This window comes from Ursus arctos, unplaced genomic scaffold (genome assembly GCF_023065955.2).
Source record: "Ursus arctos isolate Adak ecotype North America unplaced genomic scaffold, UrsArc2.0 scaffold_24, whole genome shotgun sequence".
Lineage (NCBI taxonomy): Eukaryota > Metazoa > Chordata > Mammalia > Carnivora > Ursidae > Ursus > Ursus arctos.
The window spans coordinates 5054501-5068332 of NW_026622919.1; the positions used below are offsets into that span (position 1 = coordinate 5054501).

The 13832-nt window shown below is 59.7% G+C and overlaps 1 protein-coding gene across 2 annotated transcripts; it reads left to right on the plus strand.

The window, feature by feature from the left end:
* Positions 1-283: 283 nt before the first annotated feature.
* Positions 284-9821, plus strand: CYGB (cytoglobin). 2 transcript variants are annotated; one of them, XM_057317709.1, is made up of 4 exons: positions 284-531; positions 5316-5547; positions 5864-6037; positions 8468-9821. In XM_057317709.1, the coding sequence occupies exons 1-3, from the start codon at positions 389-391 to the stop codon at positions 6029-6031; spliced, it is 543 nt and encodes a 180-aa protein (XP_057173692.1). In that variant the 5' UTR covers positions 284-388; the 3' UTR covers positions 6032-6037; positions 8468-9821. The 2 variants fall into 2 exon arrangements, with proteins under 2 accessions (XP_057173692.1, XP_026339861.1); XM_026484076.4 differs by having other exon boundaries at positions 287-531; positions 5864-6027.
* Positions 9822-13832: the final 4011 nt, after the last annotated feature.

The window sequence follows — 13832 nt, forward strand, 5'->3', positions numbered from 1 at the left end:
TCAAGGTCCGCGGTGGCCTGGAGGGCGCCAGCCGCGTCGCCCCCACCCCGCCCAGCCTTCACCTTGCCGGAATTGGCTCACCGACGCGGGGTTGGGGGTTCGGAGCGGTTTTATTTTTTTGAATATTTTTCCAGCAGACCACATCCCCGCCCCCCGCTCGCGGTCCCCCGCCCCCCGCACATATACCCTGCACACACACACACACACACACACACACACACACACACCCGGCGCGCACAGACAGACACGCTCCCTCCCTCCGGCGCGCTCTACCCCTCGCTCGCCAGCCCGCCCGCCCGCCGCGCACGCAGCCGGCCCCGGCTCCCCGCGCCCGGCGCCCCGCGCCCCGCCGCCGCCGAGCGAAGCCGGGCTGGGCTTGCAGCTGCTCATGGAGAAAGTGCCGGGCGAGATGGAGATTGAGCGCAGGGAGCGGAGCGAGGAGCTGTCCGAGGCGGAGAGGAAGGCGGTGCAGGCTACGTGGGCCCGGCTCTATGCCAACTGCGAGGACGTGGGGGTGGCCATCCTGGTGAGGTAGGTGTCACTCCGGCCCGGCCGAGCCCGGGGGAGGGAGGGCGGTAGCGGCTCCGGGCAGGGGCGGGTTCGGCCCGGGTCCGAGCTCCGGCGCCACCTTTCCAGCTGAAATTGGGGCCGGGCCTGCCCGGGTGCAGGCAGTGTGGGGCGCCTTGGGGCGGGCGAAGCCCTGGCTGAGCCAGTCCTGGCTCTGGGCGTGGGGCTAGGAACTAAGAGCCAGACACAGAAGGAGGGCACCTCGGTCCCCCTCCTCTCCCGGGCTTCAGAACTCCTGGCTCAGCCAGGCATGCCTTCCTCACCAGCGGCCCCAGCCACCCAACCCAACTGTCACAGACACATTTCAATGTGTGTGCTTCAACTGGGGACTCCCCATTTTAAAGGCAGGAAAACTGAGGCTCAGCCAAGAAGGGCGACAAAGAGGAGCAGACCCCTCTCCAGCTCAGCCCCTTTCTGTGTTCAAAGCCTCTTGGAAGGCTAGAGCCAGGGGCCAGAGAATAGAGGTCAGAAGGAGGAGGCCACTGGGGTCCGCTTTCCCAGCTGGCCCCTTCCTGCCCCTGGGCGGGCAGGGAGCTCCCAGGTGAGGCGCAGGTGAGTAGAGAAGCAAATGGTCCCTGGGGTTCAATGCCTGCTGAGCTGAGGAGGGAAAGGAAGAAGTGTCAGGAGTCAGGGCTCCACCCTGGAACCAACACTTGAGGAGGAAAGGCCGTGTGTCTTGCGCTCAGGGGTTACTTGGGTCCCACGAGCCCCCAAAGTGACACTCTTTTACACATCTGCACACTGGTGGACACATTCCGTTGCTCTATAGTTAATGTCCCCAACCCCCACGAGCTGGTAACTGACTACAGCCACAGAATGATGCTCTCTTCCCACACACGCTGGTCCCTGGGGCCCCAGACCCACACTCACCACCCACCCTCTGTCAGCGGCAGAGGAGGGCGGCCGGGTCTCCGGACAGAGCGGGGCAGCCTTATTCTTTGGAGATGGGGTAAGCCCTTGCTTGTGGAAGGGAGAGTTGAGCTGCACGCCTGTCTCCCAGTCCTGGCCCCCAGCTCTGGCTCCTCTGTCTCCCTGATTCTCTCTCCTTTCTGCCTCCCCCGAGCCTGGGACCTACCCAGCTCCATATCGATATGCCCTGATGCCAACTTGGAAACAGATTTTGGAGGAAAAAGAGCAAGAAGCACTCTTGAGTTGGAGGAGGCTTCCTGAGGAAGGCAGCTCTTTGGGCAGCCCCGAGACCCAGAAACATCGCGGGGGGGGCGATGGTGGGGAGGCTGAGAGGGGGTTTCAGATCCTGAAGCCATCAGATATTCTGAGACAGCCCTGCACGTGGGAGCACCCACACCAGCACAGGTGGGTAGTGGAGTCCCATATGCGCCCGACTGCAGTCCCGGAGGGCAGCTCGTGGCCGTGTGTGTCGGCACACGCGAGCCCACCAGGCCTCAGGATGCACCCCGGTGCGCACATGGGTCACCGAGAGGAAGGGAGGTGGAGTCCTTGGAGATTTGCTGTCCCGACACCCTGCCATTTGTCAGGGAGGACGTGGAGGAGATGTGTCCAAGATCCAGCTCCTGGGGTACCACCCAGCCTCCGCGGGAATGGGGGGTGCAGAGGAAGGAACTGAACACTAAGGCCACGGCTGTTTCTATCAGGATGTCAGGAGAGTCTGACATCTTGACAAGATCTTTCTCTCTGTGCCCCTGCAGTTCCCCATTCCTGACTCTTAGGGAGGCTGGGTTTGGGCGGGTGGCGGGGGCGGGGGGCATTTACCAATGTGCTCAGTGAGAGTTCCATAATGAATCCGAGAAGGCCTGAGATAGCAGGTAGGTCTGGCCTGCTGGTCAGCCCAGGCCACACTCCACCGGACCGACCTCTGTGTTGATGGGAGCCCAGGGCTGGCTCAGCTCCTCCCAGCCAGACCCCAGCCCCACCAGCCTCCCCTCCTGGGTCTCTTCCTGCTCCCTGCCTTCTGACCTGCCAGGTGGGGGAGGCTTGGTTAAAGGGGGGAAAGGGCAAGATCGGTGTCCCAAAGGCCCCTCCCCAGATCCTGTGCCCCTTGGTTCTGTCACACCCCCCTCCCCAACTCACGCATATCCACAAGGACAGGCCCCAGTGAGAGCCTGAGACACTAGTCCTCTGGCCCATAGCTCCCACGTCCTCTCTCCCTGCTGGGCTAAGGCCAGCCAGTGCGCTCTAACCCCCCCCCCCCACCCCCAGGAGTTCACAGCTAGGAAGGTGGTGGCAGCAGCGGGCTGTGGTGGTGGTGGTGGTGGTGGAGAAGCTGTCTTGTCTTCGTCTTCCTTCGGGTCTGAGCCAGACCCCACACCTGCACTCCAACCGAGAGGGAACACCCATGCTCCGGGAAGCCTCCCCTCCCGGTTGTAACTCTGCCTCCCCCCTCACACTCAGACGAGCCTATTTCAGGCTCTGCTGGAAGCCCAGATGCCTCTGGGAGCTGAGAAACTCCCCAAGGCTGGCTGCCGAGGCTTCTCCCTGGCAGGCGGCACAGGCCCGGACCGGGAGCGTGGCGAGTGCCTGTGGAGCGGCCAGGGACAGAGGCCAGGATGAAGGAGCAGAGCACGCGGACCCCAGACTCCCCCAGTGCAGCAGTGGGCCTCCGTGGGACTGTCACTCCTCCGGGCCATCGCCTGGCCCTGGGTGTTGGGGCAGGAGACTCACTGAGTCCCAGGCCCCCGTCTCCCTGGCATAGCAGTCTCTCCAAGGCAGGATGGGGGGCGGGGGAGAGTCCCTCCTTCCCGGCCCTGCCACCCGCTTCGCAGGGCAGCTTTGGGCATCGATTCCTAAAACAGAACGTGGAGATAAAAACAGTCCCAACCTCAGGAAGCTGTTGCAGGATTCATGAGACCCCCTAGTAAGTGCTCAGTAGGTCTTCCCTTTAGCTCCTCATCGGTAAAGTGGGTATAATGCCTGCTTTGTCGTAACAATTCAATGAAATTACAAGTGGAGATGTTTTGCACATGGCAGCGCACCAGGCAAACAGCGATCATGGTTTTTACGGCACTGTGAGACGCCCAGAGCTTAAGCTACTTATTTAAGTCCAGACTGGGTTCGTCACATTTGTCCTTCATACAGGGCCCCTCCAGAACAACCCAATGTATTTTTGGACTCATTGCCTCATTTGTCCTCACCAGTATATCTGTGAAGTACCGAGCGGGAGGAACCCCTCTCACACTTGTGCAGACAGGAGGTTGTGAAATGGTTTGCCCAAGGTCACCCTTGGTCTCCACATGGACCGTGTCCTGGTCACTCCCCGGCCAGCAGCAGCTTTGTCGCCTGAAGGGATGGCCGGGGCCAGTTGCTCTCTCTGCATCTGTTCCAGCTCTCTGGCCAAAGGGCTGGTTTGGCCCATTATTAGTTTTCTCTGATCACAAAGGGGGACACCTCAGACACCTGACAAACAGGTTGTCCCAAGACGTTCCATGCATGTTCTGAAGTTCTGATCGAATCTCTGCCTGCACCTCCCGCAACGTCTAGCTCTGGCTGGGAGAGGGAATGCAAAGGTCATGAACGTCATCCTGCAGACCACAGGGCCCTGGGCTGAGGTGGTGGGTCAGAGGGTGTGTGAGAGCCAGGCCCCGCTCTTGGGCTGTGGGACCCAGTCCAACAGGCAGAAAGGGAAGAAGCAGTCAAAGGTGGTGGGGGGAACCCCTAATGGCCTTAAGGGGAAAGCAGTCACCCCAGGCTGGCCTGGGCGCTCAGGGGAGGCAAGTCCAACCTGAGAAAGAGTGAGGAAGACATCCCACCCACTGCGTGGAAAGAAAGAAAGGCTGGCCGGCTCAAGGAGTGTTTTACCAGCTAGAGGAAGGTGGCTGAGTTGGGACAGTTTGTAGGAAGCCTAGAATCCCTGCTTAAGGATTTTGACTTTGTCCAGTAGGCAATGGGGGGCCACTGAATGTTTTTGAGAATGAGAGTGACCTAATGAAAGTGATATGTGGGGGGGGGGGGGATTAGACAATCTCAGATCAACTGGAGAGAGGAGGAGAGAGCTAAAAAGACCTGCGGTCTGCCCCAGGATGTGCACAGGCTTCTTGGAGAAGCAAGATGTGCAGATGTGACGTAATGACAGAACCACACTAGGAGGGTAAGACCGGTCTGTAGCTCTAATTAAATCAGCCAATCAACATGTGCTACAGGCTGAGGAGGGAACAGACGGAGCCGGCAGGAGGACTGAGTCGCATTTCTTCCCTCCTTGCACTGGGTGACCTGAGCTGGGTCACTCGGGCTTTACTTTGCAAAGAGAGCGCTAACTTGATGGCGATAAAGGCTGGCATTTACTGAGCACCCCGTGTTCACACTGTGCTGAGGACCCCACCCGTGGTTTCTCAGTTCATCCTCATGGCAAGCTGGGAACAACCATGCCCATTGCATGGATGAGGATACTGAACCTCAGAAAAGCAAAGTCTCTTGCCCAAGGTCACACTGGCCCGAGATTCTAGAACTAGAGCTCCTACCCTCTCTGCTGGGACTGGAGCAGGGCTGGAAGGGTATGTAGGGTTTGGAAAGAAAGCCAGAGCAAGAAAGACAGAAGCCTGGGAGACAGAGCTGACAGTCTATGCAAGTGTGGCCGACGGAAATGGCCAGGACCTGGGTGGGGGGCTGCATGTAAGCCAGCTCGGCCAGAGGGGGGGTCTGTGTCTGAGGGACAGCTACACAAGGTGGTGAAAACACTTCTGGGTCCTGCCCCTCCAATCTGCACCCCCATCAACCTGGCCGCCTCTGGTGGGCCACGGCAGCCCCTGCTGCAGCGCTCACCCCCCTCCCCCCAGGTTCTTCGTGAACTTCCCGTCGGCCAAGCAGTACTTCAGCCAGTTCAAGCACATGACGGAGCCCCTGGAGATGGAGCGGAGCCCCCAGCTGCGGAAACACGCCTGCCGGGTCATGGGGGCCCTCAACACTGTGGTGGAAAACCTACACGACCCCGAGAAGGTATCCTCTGTGCTGGCCCTCGTGGGCAAAGCCCATGCCCTCAAGCATAAGGTGGAGCCCGTGTACTTCAAGGTATGTGGCTGGGTGGGCGTGGCCAGTCCACCACGGCCCTGCTGTGCTCTGGGAGCACTCCTGGGGCAACAGCGGTGACCACTGGACCGCCCAGCCTCTTCCCCCAGCGTGGCTGTGACAGGGAGGGGCGGCAGGATCGGGTGGGGGCTGGGTCTTGAAGGTGTCTGGTCCCCCAAGCTGCCAGGCTGTCATGTCGTGAATGATCCCCTTGGCCAAACTCTGGATAGAAGGGGTGCTGGGGGTCCTGGAGGTCTCGGGGGTGGGGCAGGGCACCCAGGCCCAGGAGTTTACTTTCCCCTCCTCCCTTTGCCCCCAGATCCTCTCTGGGGTGATTCTGGAGGTGATCGCCGAGGAATTTGCCAATGACTTCCCACCGGAGACGCAGAGAGCCTGGGCCAAGCTGCGTGGCCTCATCTACAGCCACGTGACCGCTGCCTACAAGGAAGTGGGCTGGGTACAGCAGGTCCCCAACGCCACCACGTGAGGAGGGGTGAGGGTGGGCCGGGCAGCCTCCCTGCCGTGTCCTCCCCTGCCCCCTGGTCTCCCACCTCTCCTGGGGCACAGGAGCTGAGTGCTGGGGTGGGAACACTTCCGGAGGCTGGGTCTGGGGTTTGACACGTTGAAGAACAGACACAATGGGAAAGGGCCGGGCCCCTACTACAGGCTGCTCAGAGCAGTGAGCCCCACACAAATTCTTCTAGAACAAGAGAGCACTCAGAGCCCCCCAAGCCCAAGGTCGCCCAGGGCAGAGAGGCTCTAAAAGGTTCCTGGCGGGAAGGCTAGCTCATTGGGCCCAGAGGCAGGCCAGGCTAAGTCCCGCCACTTCCTCCCTGGGTACCAATCACATGGGGCTGTTTTTCATCTCATGCCGACCAGTGCTCCGTCCTGCCTCTGCCTCAGTAGGGCTGGAGCCAGGAGAATCACGAGGATGTGTGCACACAGACGCACATGCCCCAGCCCACCAGGGGCCTGTGTGGGTATCACTACCACACATGCCATCAGCGGTGTTTACTTCTAGACTCACCCTGGAGGCCAGGTTCCCAGTTCTGGGGTGAGGGCCGGGGAGATGGGCTCGAGGAGGGTGGCCAGCCTCAGTGACTCCAGCTCACTCAGAGCACGAGGGGAGGGCTGGCCCCCAGACATGGTGGCTGGGAACACTCCGGCCTGCCTGGGCCCCCAAGGGGCAGGCAGCTCTGGGAGCTCAATGGAGGGGCGGAGGCAGAGCCGGAGTAGGAAGGAGGGAGAGGAGCGTAGGCGGGAATGGGAAGCAGGGGTCAGCCAGCGGCTCAGGACACGCGTTGTAGAGAAACATTCCCAGCAGTTTCCCATGGAAAAGGCGCGTCTCCTCCCTGGGCTCCAAGCTGGCCCATGGAGCCTGCTGGACCTCCGGCTCACAGGGCCTCCGGGCCCAGCTCTGGAGGAGGTCCCCTGAGGGCGACCTGGGGAGGCCGGGCCTTCTGACCTTTCTGCTGCTGACCACACCGGCCCCAGCTTGCTCTGGCCCCCTTCCCCCACATCGGCACCACCCCAGGAGAATAGAAACCTCGGGAACTTCTGGCTACAGCCAGGCAGGGACTCCAGATGTGCACAGCTGGGCCCCCGCCTGCCCCAGATCCCCGGGGGGACGGGAAGCAGGCAGAAGATCTTTACCTGCCAGAGGAGGTGCTGGCAGAGCCGGGAGAGCTGCCGGAAGTGGACAGAAGGGCCAGAGAGGGTCAATGGGGGGAAGGGGCTTGCCCTCCCACGCCTCTCCCCGGGCCAGCTCAGCTCTGGCTGCCAGAGATGAGTTTTGTTTACAGCCAGGAGACAAGACTTCCTGCTTCTAGAGAAAAGGGCTTTTTTACAGGGGCCTAGAGGGACTGGAGAGGGAGCAGGAGAGAGAGCTGGCCAGCGCCAAGTCCCAGTGAATCAGAAACACATGGACAGCGTTTCCCGACATGAAGCCCTGTCCCCTCCCCTGTCTTGCCCCAGCGGGACCCCTGGGACTTACATCTCACCAAATCCCAAACATTAAGAAGCCACCAGAATTTCAGTCTGCCCATTTGTGCTCCTGGTGGGGTGAATGGGCTGGATACAGAGGGGACTGGCTGCAGCCCTGCACCCATCTGGGCCTGGGCTCCTCGAATTTGGGTCTCCCCCCTGCCCACGGCCATGAAGTCATGGGGATTATCACCTCGTCCCTTTGCACATTCGGGCCCCCACCCCAGTCTCCTGAGGGCACGGGTGTGGACCCCAAGAAGGCGTGTCTTCCTGAGCCCAGGGCCTATAGACCCAACCTACTGCCAAGGTCCAAATGGGTTCAGATGGTGGGAGGGCATTACAGAGCAGAGTTCTAGAAGGCCTCTGTCTGGCTTCTCTTATCAGGGAAGCAGTGGTGGGCCAGAGGCCACTGTTTATTGAACTGTCTCTGCTTAAGGGTGTGTGTGCATTTTTTTTTTTTTTTTTGGTGGGTGGGGAGTCGGGAGATTAGGGGGCATGATGGTGAGTGCAAAGGGGCTGTGTGTGCAGAGAATGCCTATGGGTCGCAAGAAGGGTACCCAGACAGGCCAACCAGAGAGGACACAGGTCTCAGAATTAATAGAAAAAGAGCTGATGTTTGAAAGGTTCTTTGCAGTTTGTGAAATGCGTTCACACAGTTGATCGTACTCCATTCTCAGACCTTAGTCACATGTTGGAGAGAAAGATCTGGGGTTCAGGTGGGCCACCTGGTTTGTCTGAGGTCACACAGCAGGTTCCTAGCCAAAGGGGGCTAGAACTTGGGTCTAGTGGGCTGCTTCCAGCTGCAGCGGGCTAGGTCTCCTGGCAGATAGTGTCCTGCTTTGTCGTCATCCCCTGACCCCTCTCCCCTAACCCCCACATTCCCTGGCCCCACCCCGTGCCCCTTGTAACCTCTTATCTCCATCTCCTATCTCGTCCACAGCCCACCGGCCACGCTGCCCTCTTCGGGGCCATAGGACCCCCTCTCTCCTCCCCCCTCCCAGGCAGCACCTTGAGCAGAAGGCCGAGTTCTGAAGACTCTCCTTGACCCTCCATTTCTGGGTGCCAAGGAAGCTGGAGGAATCCCTGACTCGTCTTCCCAGAAAGAGGCAGCCTCTGCCATGGCCACAGTCCCCACTGGAGCCGCCAGGAGGCGGCGCTGGCTGCCTGGATGCTGACCCCAGCTCAGTGGCCTGTGGGGGTGGGGGACGCTTCCTCCTTGAAGAGCTGGGCCCACTCTTCTTAGCTTTTCTACTCTCTGTCAGAGACCTAGCTGAGCAGCTGGCCGGGGTCTGGGGCAGGTCTGAGTCTCTGCAGACATAAGCCAGCCCCGTTTCTATCTGCCCGACCAGCATGAGGGTCCCCCACATCCCCTATCTAAAGCATCACGCATACTCATCTACCATATATACAGATATATTCTATATACAATCTATATAAAATATATATATATATATATATATACATACATATCTATACTGTGTATCTACGGGGCCCAGAGGCACATACGAAGCCTTGGTTTTGCCCATCTGTGTGGGGGGCAGGGAGGGGTCCTGGTCATGCTTCTGGGCAGAGGACAGAGTATTCTGGCGGAGATGGGGGTCCCACCTCAGCACAGAGAGAATCTACGCCTGTGGGCAGGGTGAGGGGTGACCCGAGGGCCTGGGTGGGCAGGGTGGGGGTGACCCAGCTTGCCGGCAGAGTTCAGCCCATTCTCTGACCAGCTCCACACATTCCTGCTTTCCACTTCTAAGTAAAAAGGATTTGGCTCCCCCCCATCCCCCCCCCACCAAAGGATGTGGCTCCCTGACTTGCTCTAGCATGGGCAAGGGCAGACAGAGGGGCCAGCAGTGTGGGACTAGAGGACTGCACTGGGGGAGGGGCCCTGGTACAGAAACCTCGAATGCCAGCCCCATCTGCCTTTGCTGCTAGGAGCCCAGCGGGAGTGGGGCTCCACGCTGCTGTCAGTGATGACAGGCCAGATGCCTCCACCCCATCCTGGAGCTCTGCGGGCCGAGGGCCGACCGCCTTCTCTCCCTCCCTCCCGCCCCCCGCCCGGCTGCTGGCTGGCAGTCGGTCTTGTCCACCCATCTGGGTCAGAGTTGCTGGGGACCGCCCCCATGTGTGCCCCTTCGTCACGTGTGCCATCCTCAAGGATGTCTGGCTAGTGTGGCTTCTGTGCCTGTGTCCCCTCCTGTCCCCTCCTCGTGCAGCCATGCGTGTAACTGCCTGTCCTTTTGTAGTTTCTGATGTTTGTAACCAGACCCAGCCGTGTCATTAAACAGACTCGCTCTTCCCGCGTCTGCGCCACTCATTCTGTCTTTTCCTGCCAGCTGCCGCTCGCCTCTGCCTCCCCTCTTTAGCTCAGGGCTCAAGCCTTTTCTTGAGAGCCACCCAAGGGCCCCCTCACCTGTGCCTCAGCCGTGGCTGGCCGTGGCTCCTCGGGGTTGGGGCTTACAACCGGAGTGGACGCCCTGGCCTGTTCACGCAGAAACACCGGGCTAGAGACTGGAAGCTGGGCTGGGGGGAGGGGGCTGGGGGGGGCAGGGAGGGTGTTTGTGCTTGTTTTTAAAAAGTCAAGGCGCTTTTAATCTTTTGGTCTGGAAATCTCCTCCCTGGGGAGGATAGGAAGGTGGGGGAGGAATCAGGGAGAGATGTTCAGGAAAATGGGCCCTGCTGGTCTGATGCTCCAGGGAGAGCGCCCGGGATTGGGCACCCACCTGCCAGACCTGAGCACTGGGCATCCCACATGGTGGGGGGAGCGAAGTTTCCAGAAGCGCCCGGCCGAGGGTGTTTGAGAAAGGAAGTCTGCTTGTCCCACCTGAAACCTCCAGCACCTTCCCTGAGCTCTCAACTGCCAGACCCCCTTCCCAAGCCCTGGGTCCCGCACCCCCCAGCCTCAGGCCAGCCTGCCCCGCCCCCACGTGCAATGGAGGCCCTAGCCAGAGCATCAACGTCCCAAGGAGGGACCAGGAGGTCACCACACCCGGGCGGGCCACAGGAGAAGCAGGAAGCAGCCTCCGCTCTGGGGAGGACTCCGGGCTGCCTGGGAAGATTCAGTGGACGTGCGGGCAGTCTCGGCTCTCAGACCGTGAACTCCTCGGATGCCGGCTACACCTTCAGCTCCTGGGCCTGCACAGCAGAGGTGCTCAAGAGAAATCCAAAGAATAAATGAATACCACTCATAGAAAGCAAGCCCAGCACCTGGGGCCAAGAGGGAGCTGTGTGAACGAGGCATAAGCGCATAGTGGAGAGGACAGCAACTTCTCGGCCTTTCCACGGAGGCGGTGCTGCAGGATAGAGCGCTGGACTCTGGAGCCAGACTGCCTCCTAACGCTGTGTGACTTTGGGCAAGTCGTTTAGGCTTTCTGAGCTGCACGGTCACCTCTAATTTAAAATAGGAGCGAAAAATAATAAAGTAAAATAAATAAAATAGGAGTGAACAAGGCAGGTATCAGGAGGAGGAGGAGGAAAGCCAGCCACAGTACTGGGGACGTGGGCATGCTCCAGACAGAGTGACTTGACTGTCAGGCCATTGGAAGCAGCAAATAGAGGGAGGAGAAAGGGTGGGCTGGCCAAGACCAGTCTTGAGAGAGGAGGGGCAGAGATGGAAAGAGGAAGGCAGTGAATGAAGGAGGGAAATGCAGGAAGCAGGGCAAAGGACAGGGAGATGGAAGGGGGTGGGGGAGGGGGCTGCCCCCATCCTAGGCTGGTGGCCCGGGTGAGCTCAGGCTGAGCTGGAGCCAGAGGGCTGGGGACTGCAGGAGCTGTGAGAGGAAAGGGGGCATCTGTAGGCGGGGTGGGAGGAGCCTCTGGGAAGAAAGACACCCCCCTTCAATTTAGCTGGCTTAATGGCAAAGGAGCCTCTCAAGCGGGCAAAACTGGAATCATTCTGGAATGTGGCCCTTGGGAAAGTTTATCTCTGCTCCCCACCCTCCGACAGGGGATACAGGCAATTATCGACTCCCCCAGTCCTGGGCCAGAGATGCTGCTGGGTGGGGATGGGGTGGGGGAGGGACAAGTCCGACCATGGCCAGCTGGGCAGGGTCCACGTGTCCCCAGTGGGCTATCCCCAGGGTGGGGGAGCAAGGTCTGGGCTTTCGTGCTTTACACTCAGGGATAGCCTTGTCGCTGAAAAGCTAAGCAACTGGGCCAGCTCCCCCTGGCTTGCTTGGGCTGTGAGTGATGGGGTGTCAGGAATGGGGGCTGCCCAGGCTGCGGCTCCTCCCCGGCCAAGCTGTCCGGGCCACGCAGCCCCACAGCGCCCCCTGCTGGCCCCTGGGCGGGACCCTCAATGGGAGGCTGAGGACCGTGCCAGCAGCCACCTTCCCTTCCTCCTTCCCTTACCTGTGGGCCCACCTTCCCTCCTCGCTTTCAAGGACGTATCCTGAGGCAAAAAGGGGAAATATGAGCCCCCATACCTATTTATGAAGATATCCTCCCATATTCTGAACCAAGGAAAAAGTTAAGAGATGCTCTATTTAAAAACCAGACTGTATATGAGCGCCATGCCCGGGTTGTTGGTTCCACTCTGTCAACACTTACAAACTCACTCATTTCTGGCGGCTCCCGCTGTCCCTCAGCTTGTGCCATCACTCCAACCTCCGCCTCGTGGCCACACGGCCTTCTCCGAGTCGGCCTAAACCCAAGATGATCTCATCTCGAGATCTTGAACTCAATTACATACTCAAAGGCCTTTCTCCAATAAGGCAGGTCCCCAGTGGACATGAATTTGGGGGCCTCCACTCAGCCTGCTGCGCCCGTGAAGGGAGGAAGGAGCCACGGAACAAGCAGGGACCCACCGTGACCGTGCGCCCACAGCCTGCTGCTTCTCCTATCAACCAGACGCTGGCGGGGCCTTGCTGGTCTGGCCGGGCCCTGCTCCAGGAACTGTCCCTCCTGCGGGGAGGAAGCACTTGGTAACGAATGTATGAACAGTGGGGTCATTTCAGACCAGTGAGGACAGAGTCTTGGGGGCAGGAGGGAGCACCTCTAGGTGGGCCTCTTCTGTTCTCCTCCAACACCCTCAGAGATGCACCTCATAACCCCATTTTATGACCCAAGAGCTGGAAGCAGTTAATGACTGGCCCACAGTCACGGGGCAAAGCAGGAACCCCAGGCTGACCCCACGGTCTGAGCCCCCCGCCCCAACTCCTACCATTAGCAGAGAGATGCAGAGTGAAACACACAGAGCAGAAAAAAAGGAGTCCTCACCCCTGGCTTGGCCTCCTAGCCACTCTCCTGCTTTCACAGTCTGTCTCTACTCAGCACCGGGCAGTGCTCTCTCCAATCTTGTCGGCCCCAGCACAGACCTTCCAATGGCCGCCAGGTCCCAGATAGCCCTCTGGGGTCTAGAAGGCCCTAACTATAAAAGGAGCAGCTGATACTGGGGGAGGTTGATGAAGCCCAGAAGGGAGCTGGGATCTGAGACTGTGGGGAGAGGTGGCAAGGCCCCACAGAGGTTCAGGGAGAGAGTGTGTCTGCAGACCTAATGTTCTGTTTCTCATTCCTGAACCGAGATCAGGGCTGATGGTGGGGGCCCAGGTGTTCCGAGGGGGAGGAGTGGTGAGATCCAGGCTCTGCATTCACTTCTACGTCCCCTCTGGGCGTAGAAAAGACTTCGGGAGCCTGAGGAAGAAAAGTTCCTCTGAAGAGCTTTTGTGGAGCACCTGGGTGGCTCAGTCGGCAAAGCGTCTGCCTTCGGCTCAGGTCATGATGCCGGGGTCCAGGAATCAGGCCCCTATCAGTCTCCCTGCTTGGTGGGGATCCTGCTTCTCCTCCTTCTGCCCCTCACTCACGCTCTCTCTCAAAGAAAGAAATAAAATCTTAAAAATAAAAAAAAGAACAGCTTTTTCATTTCTCGGGACAGAGGGCGGGCAGCACTATTTCAGACTGGTGTCCAGAGACCCGTGCTGGTCCGGACTCCCCCTGCCTTACTGCGTGACCCTGGGCTAAGCCCCAGTTACGGCAGCCCAAGACCCGGCCAGGGGACCGCTGGGGCCCACGGGCTCTCGAGCTGTTCCTTTTTGTGCTGAGCCCAGAGTCTCCCCTGGGAGTTATTTCCAGGCGCCCCAAGGATCTGAAAGCCTAGAGGTGACTGGCACCTGCCCCGCAAGTGCAGCAGAGAAAGTGCCTGGGGAGCCCGAGACAGCTTGTTGGTGGCAGCAAGCAAGGAAGCTTTCAGAGATTAATAGCATCATGTAAAAAAAGACTCTGGAAGGGACTTCCACTGGCCAAACTGGAGTAGGCTCTGTGCCCAGCATGGAGCCCAACGCAGAGCTTGTGTTTGCAACCCTGAGATCAAGACC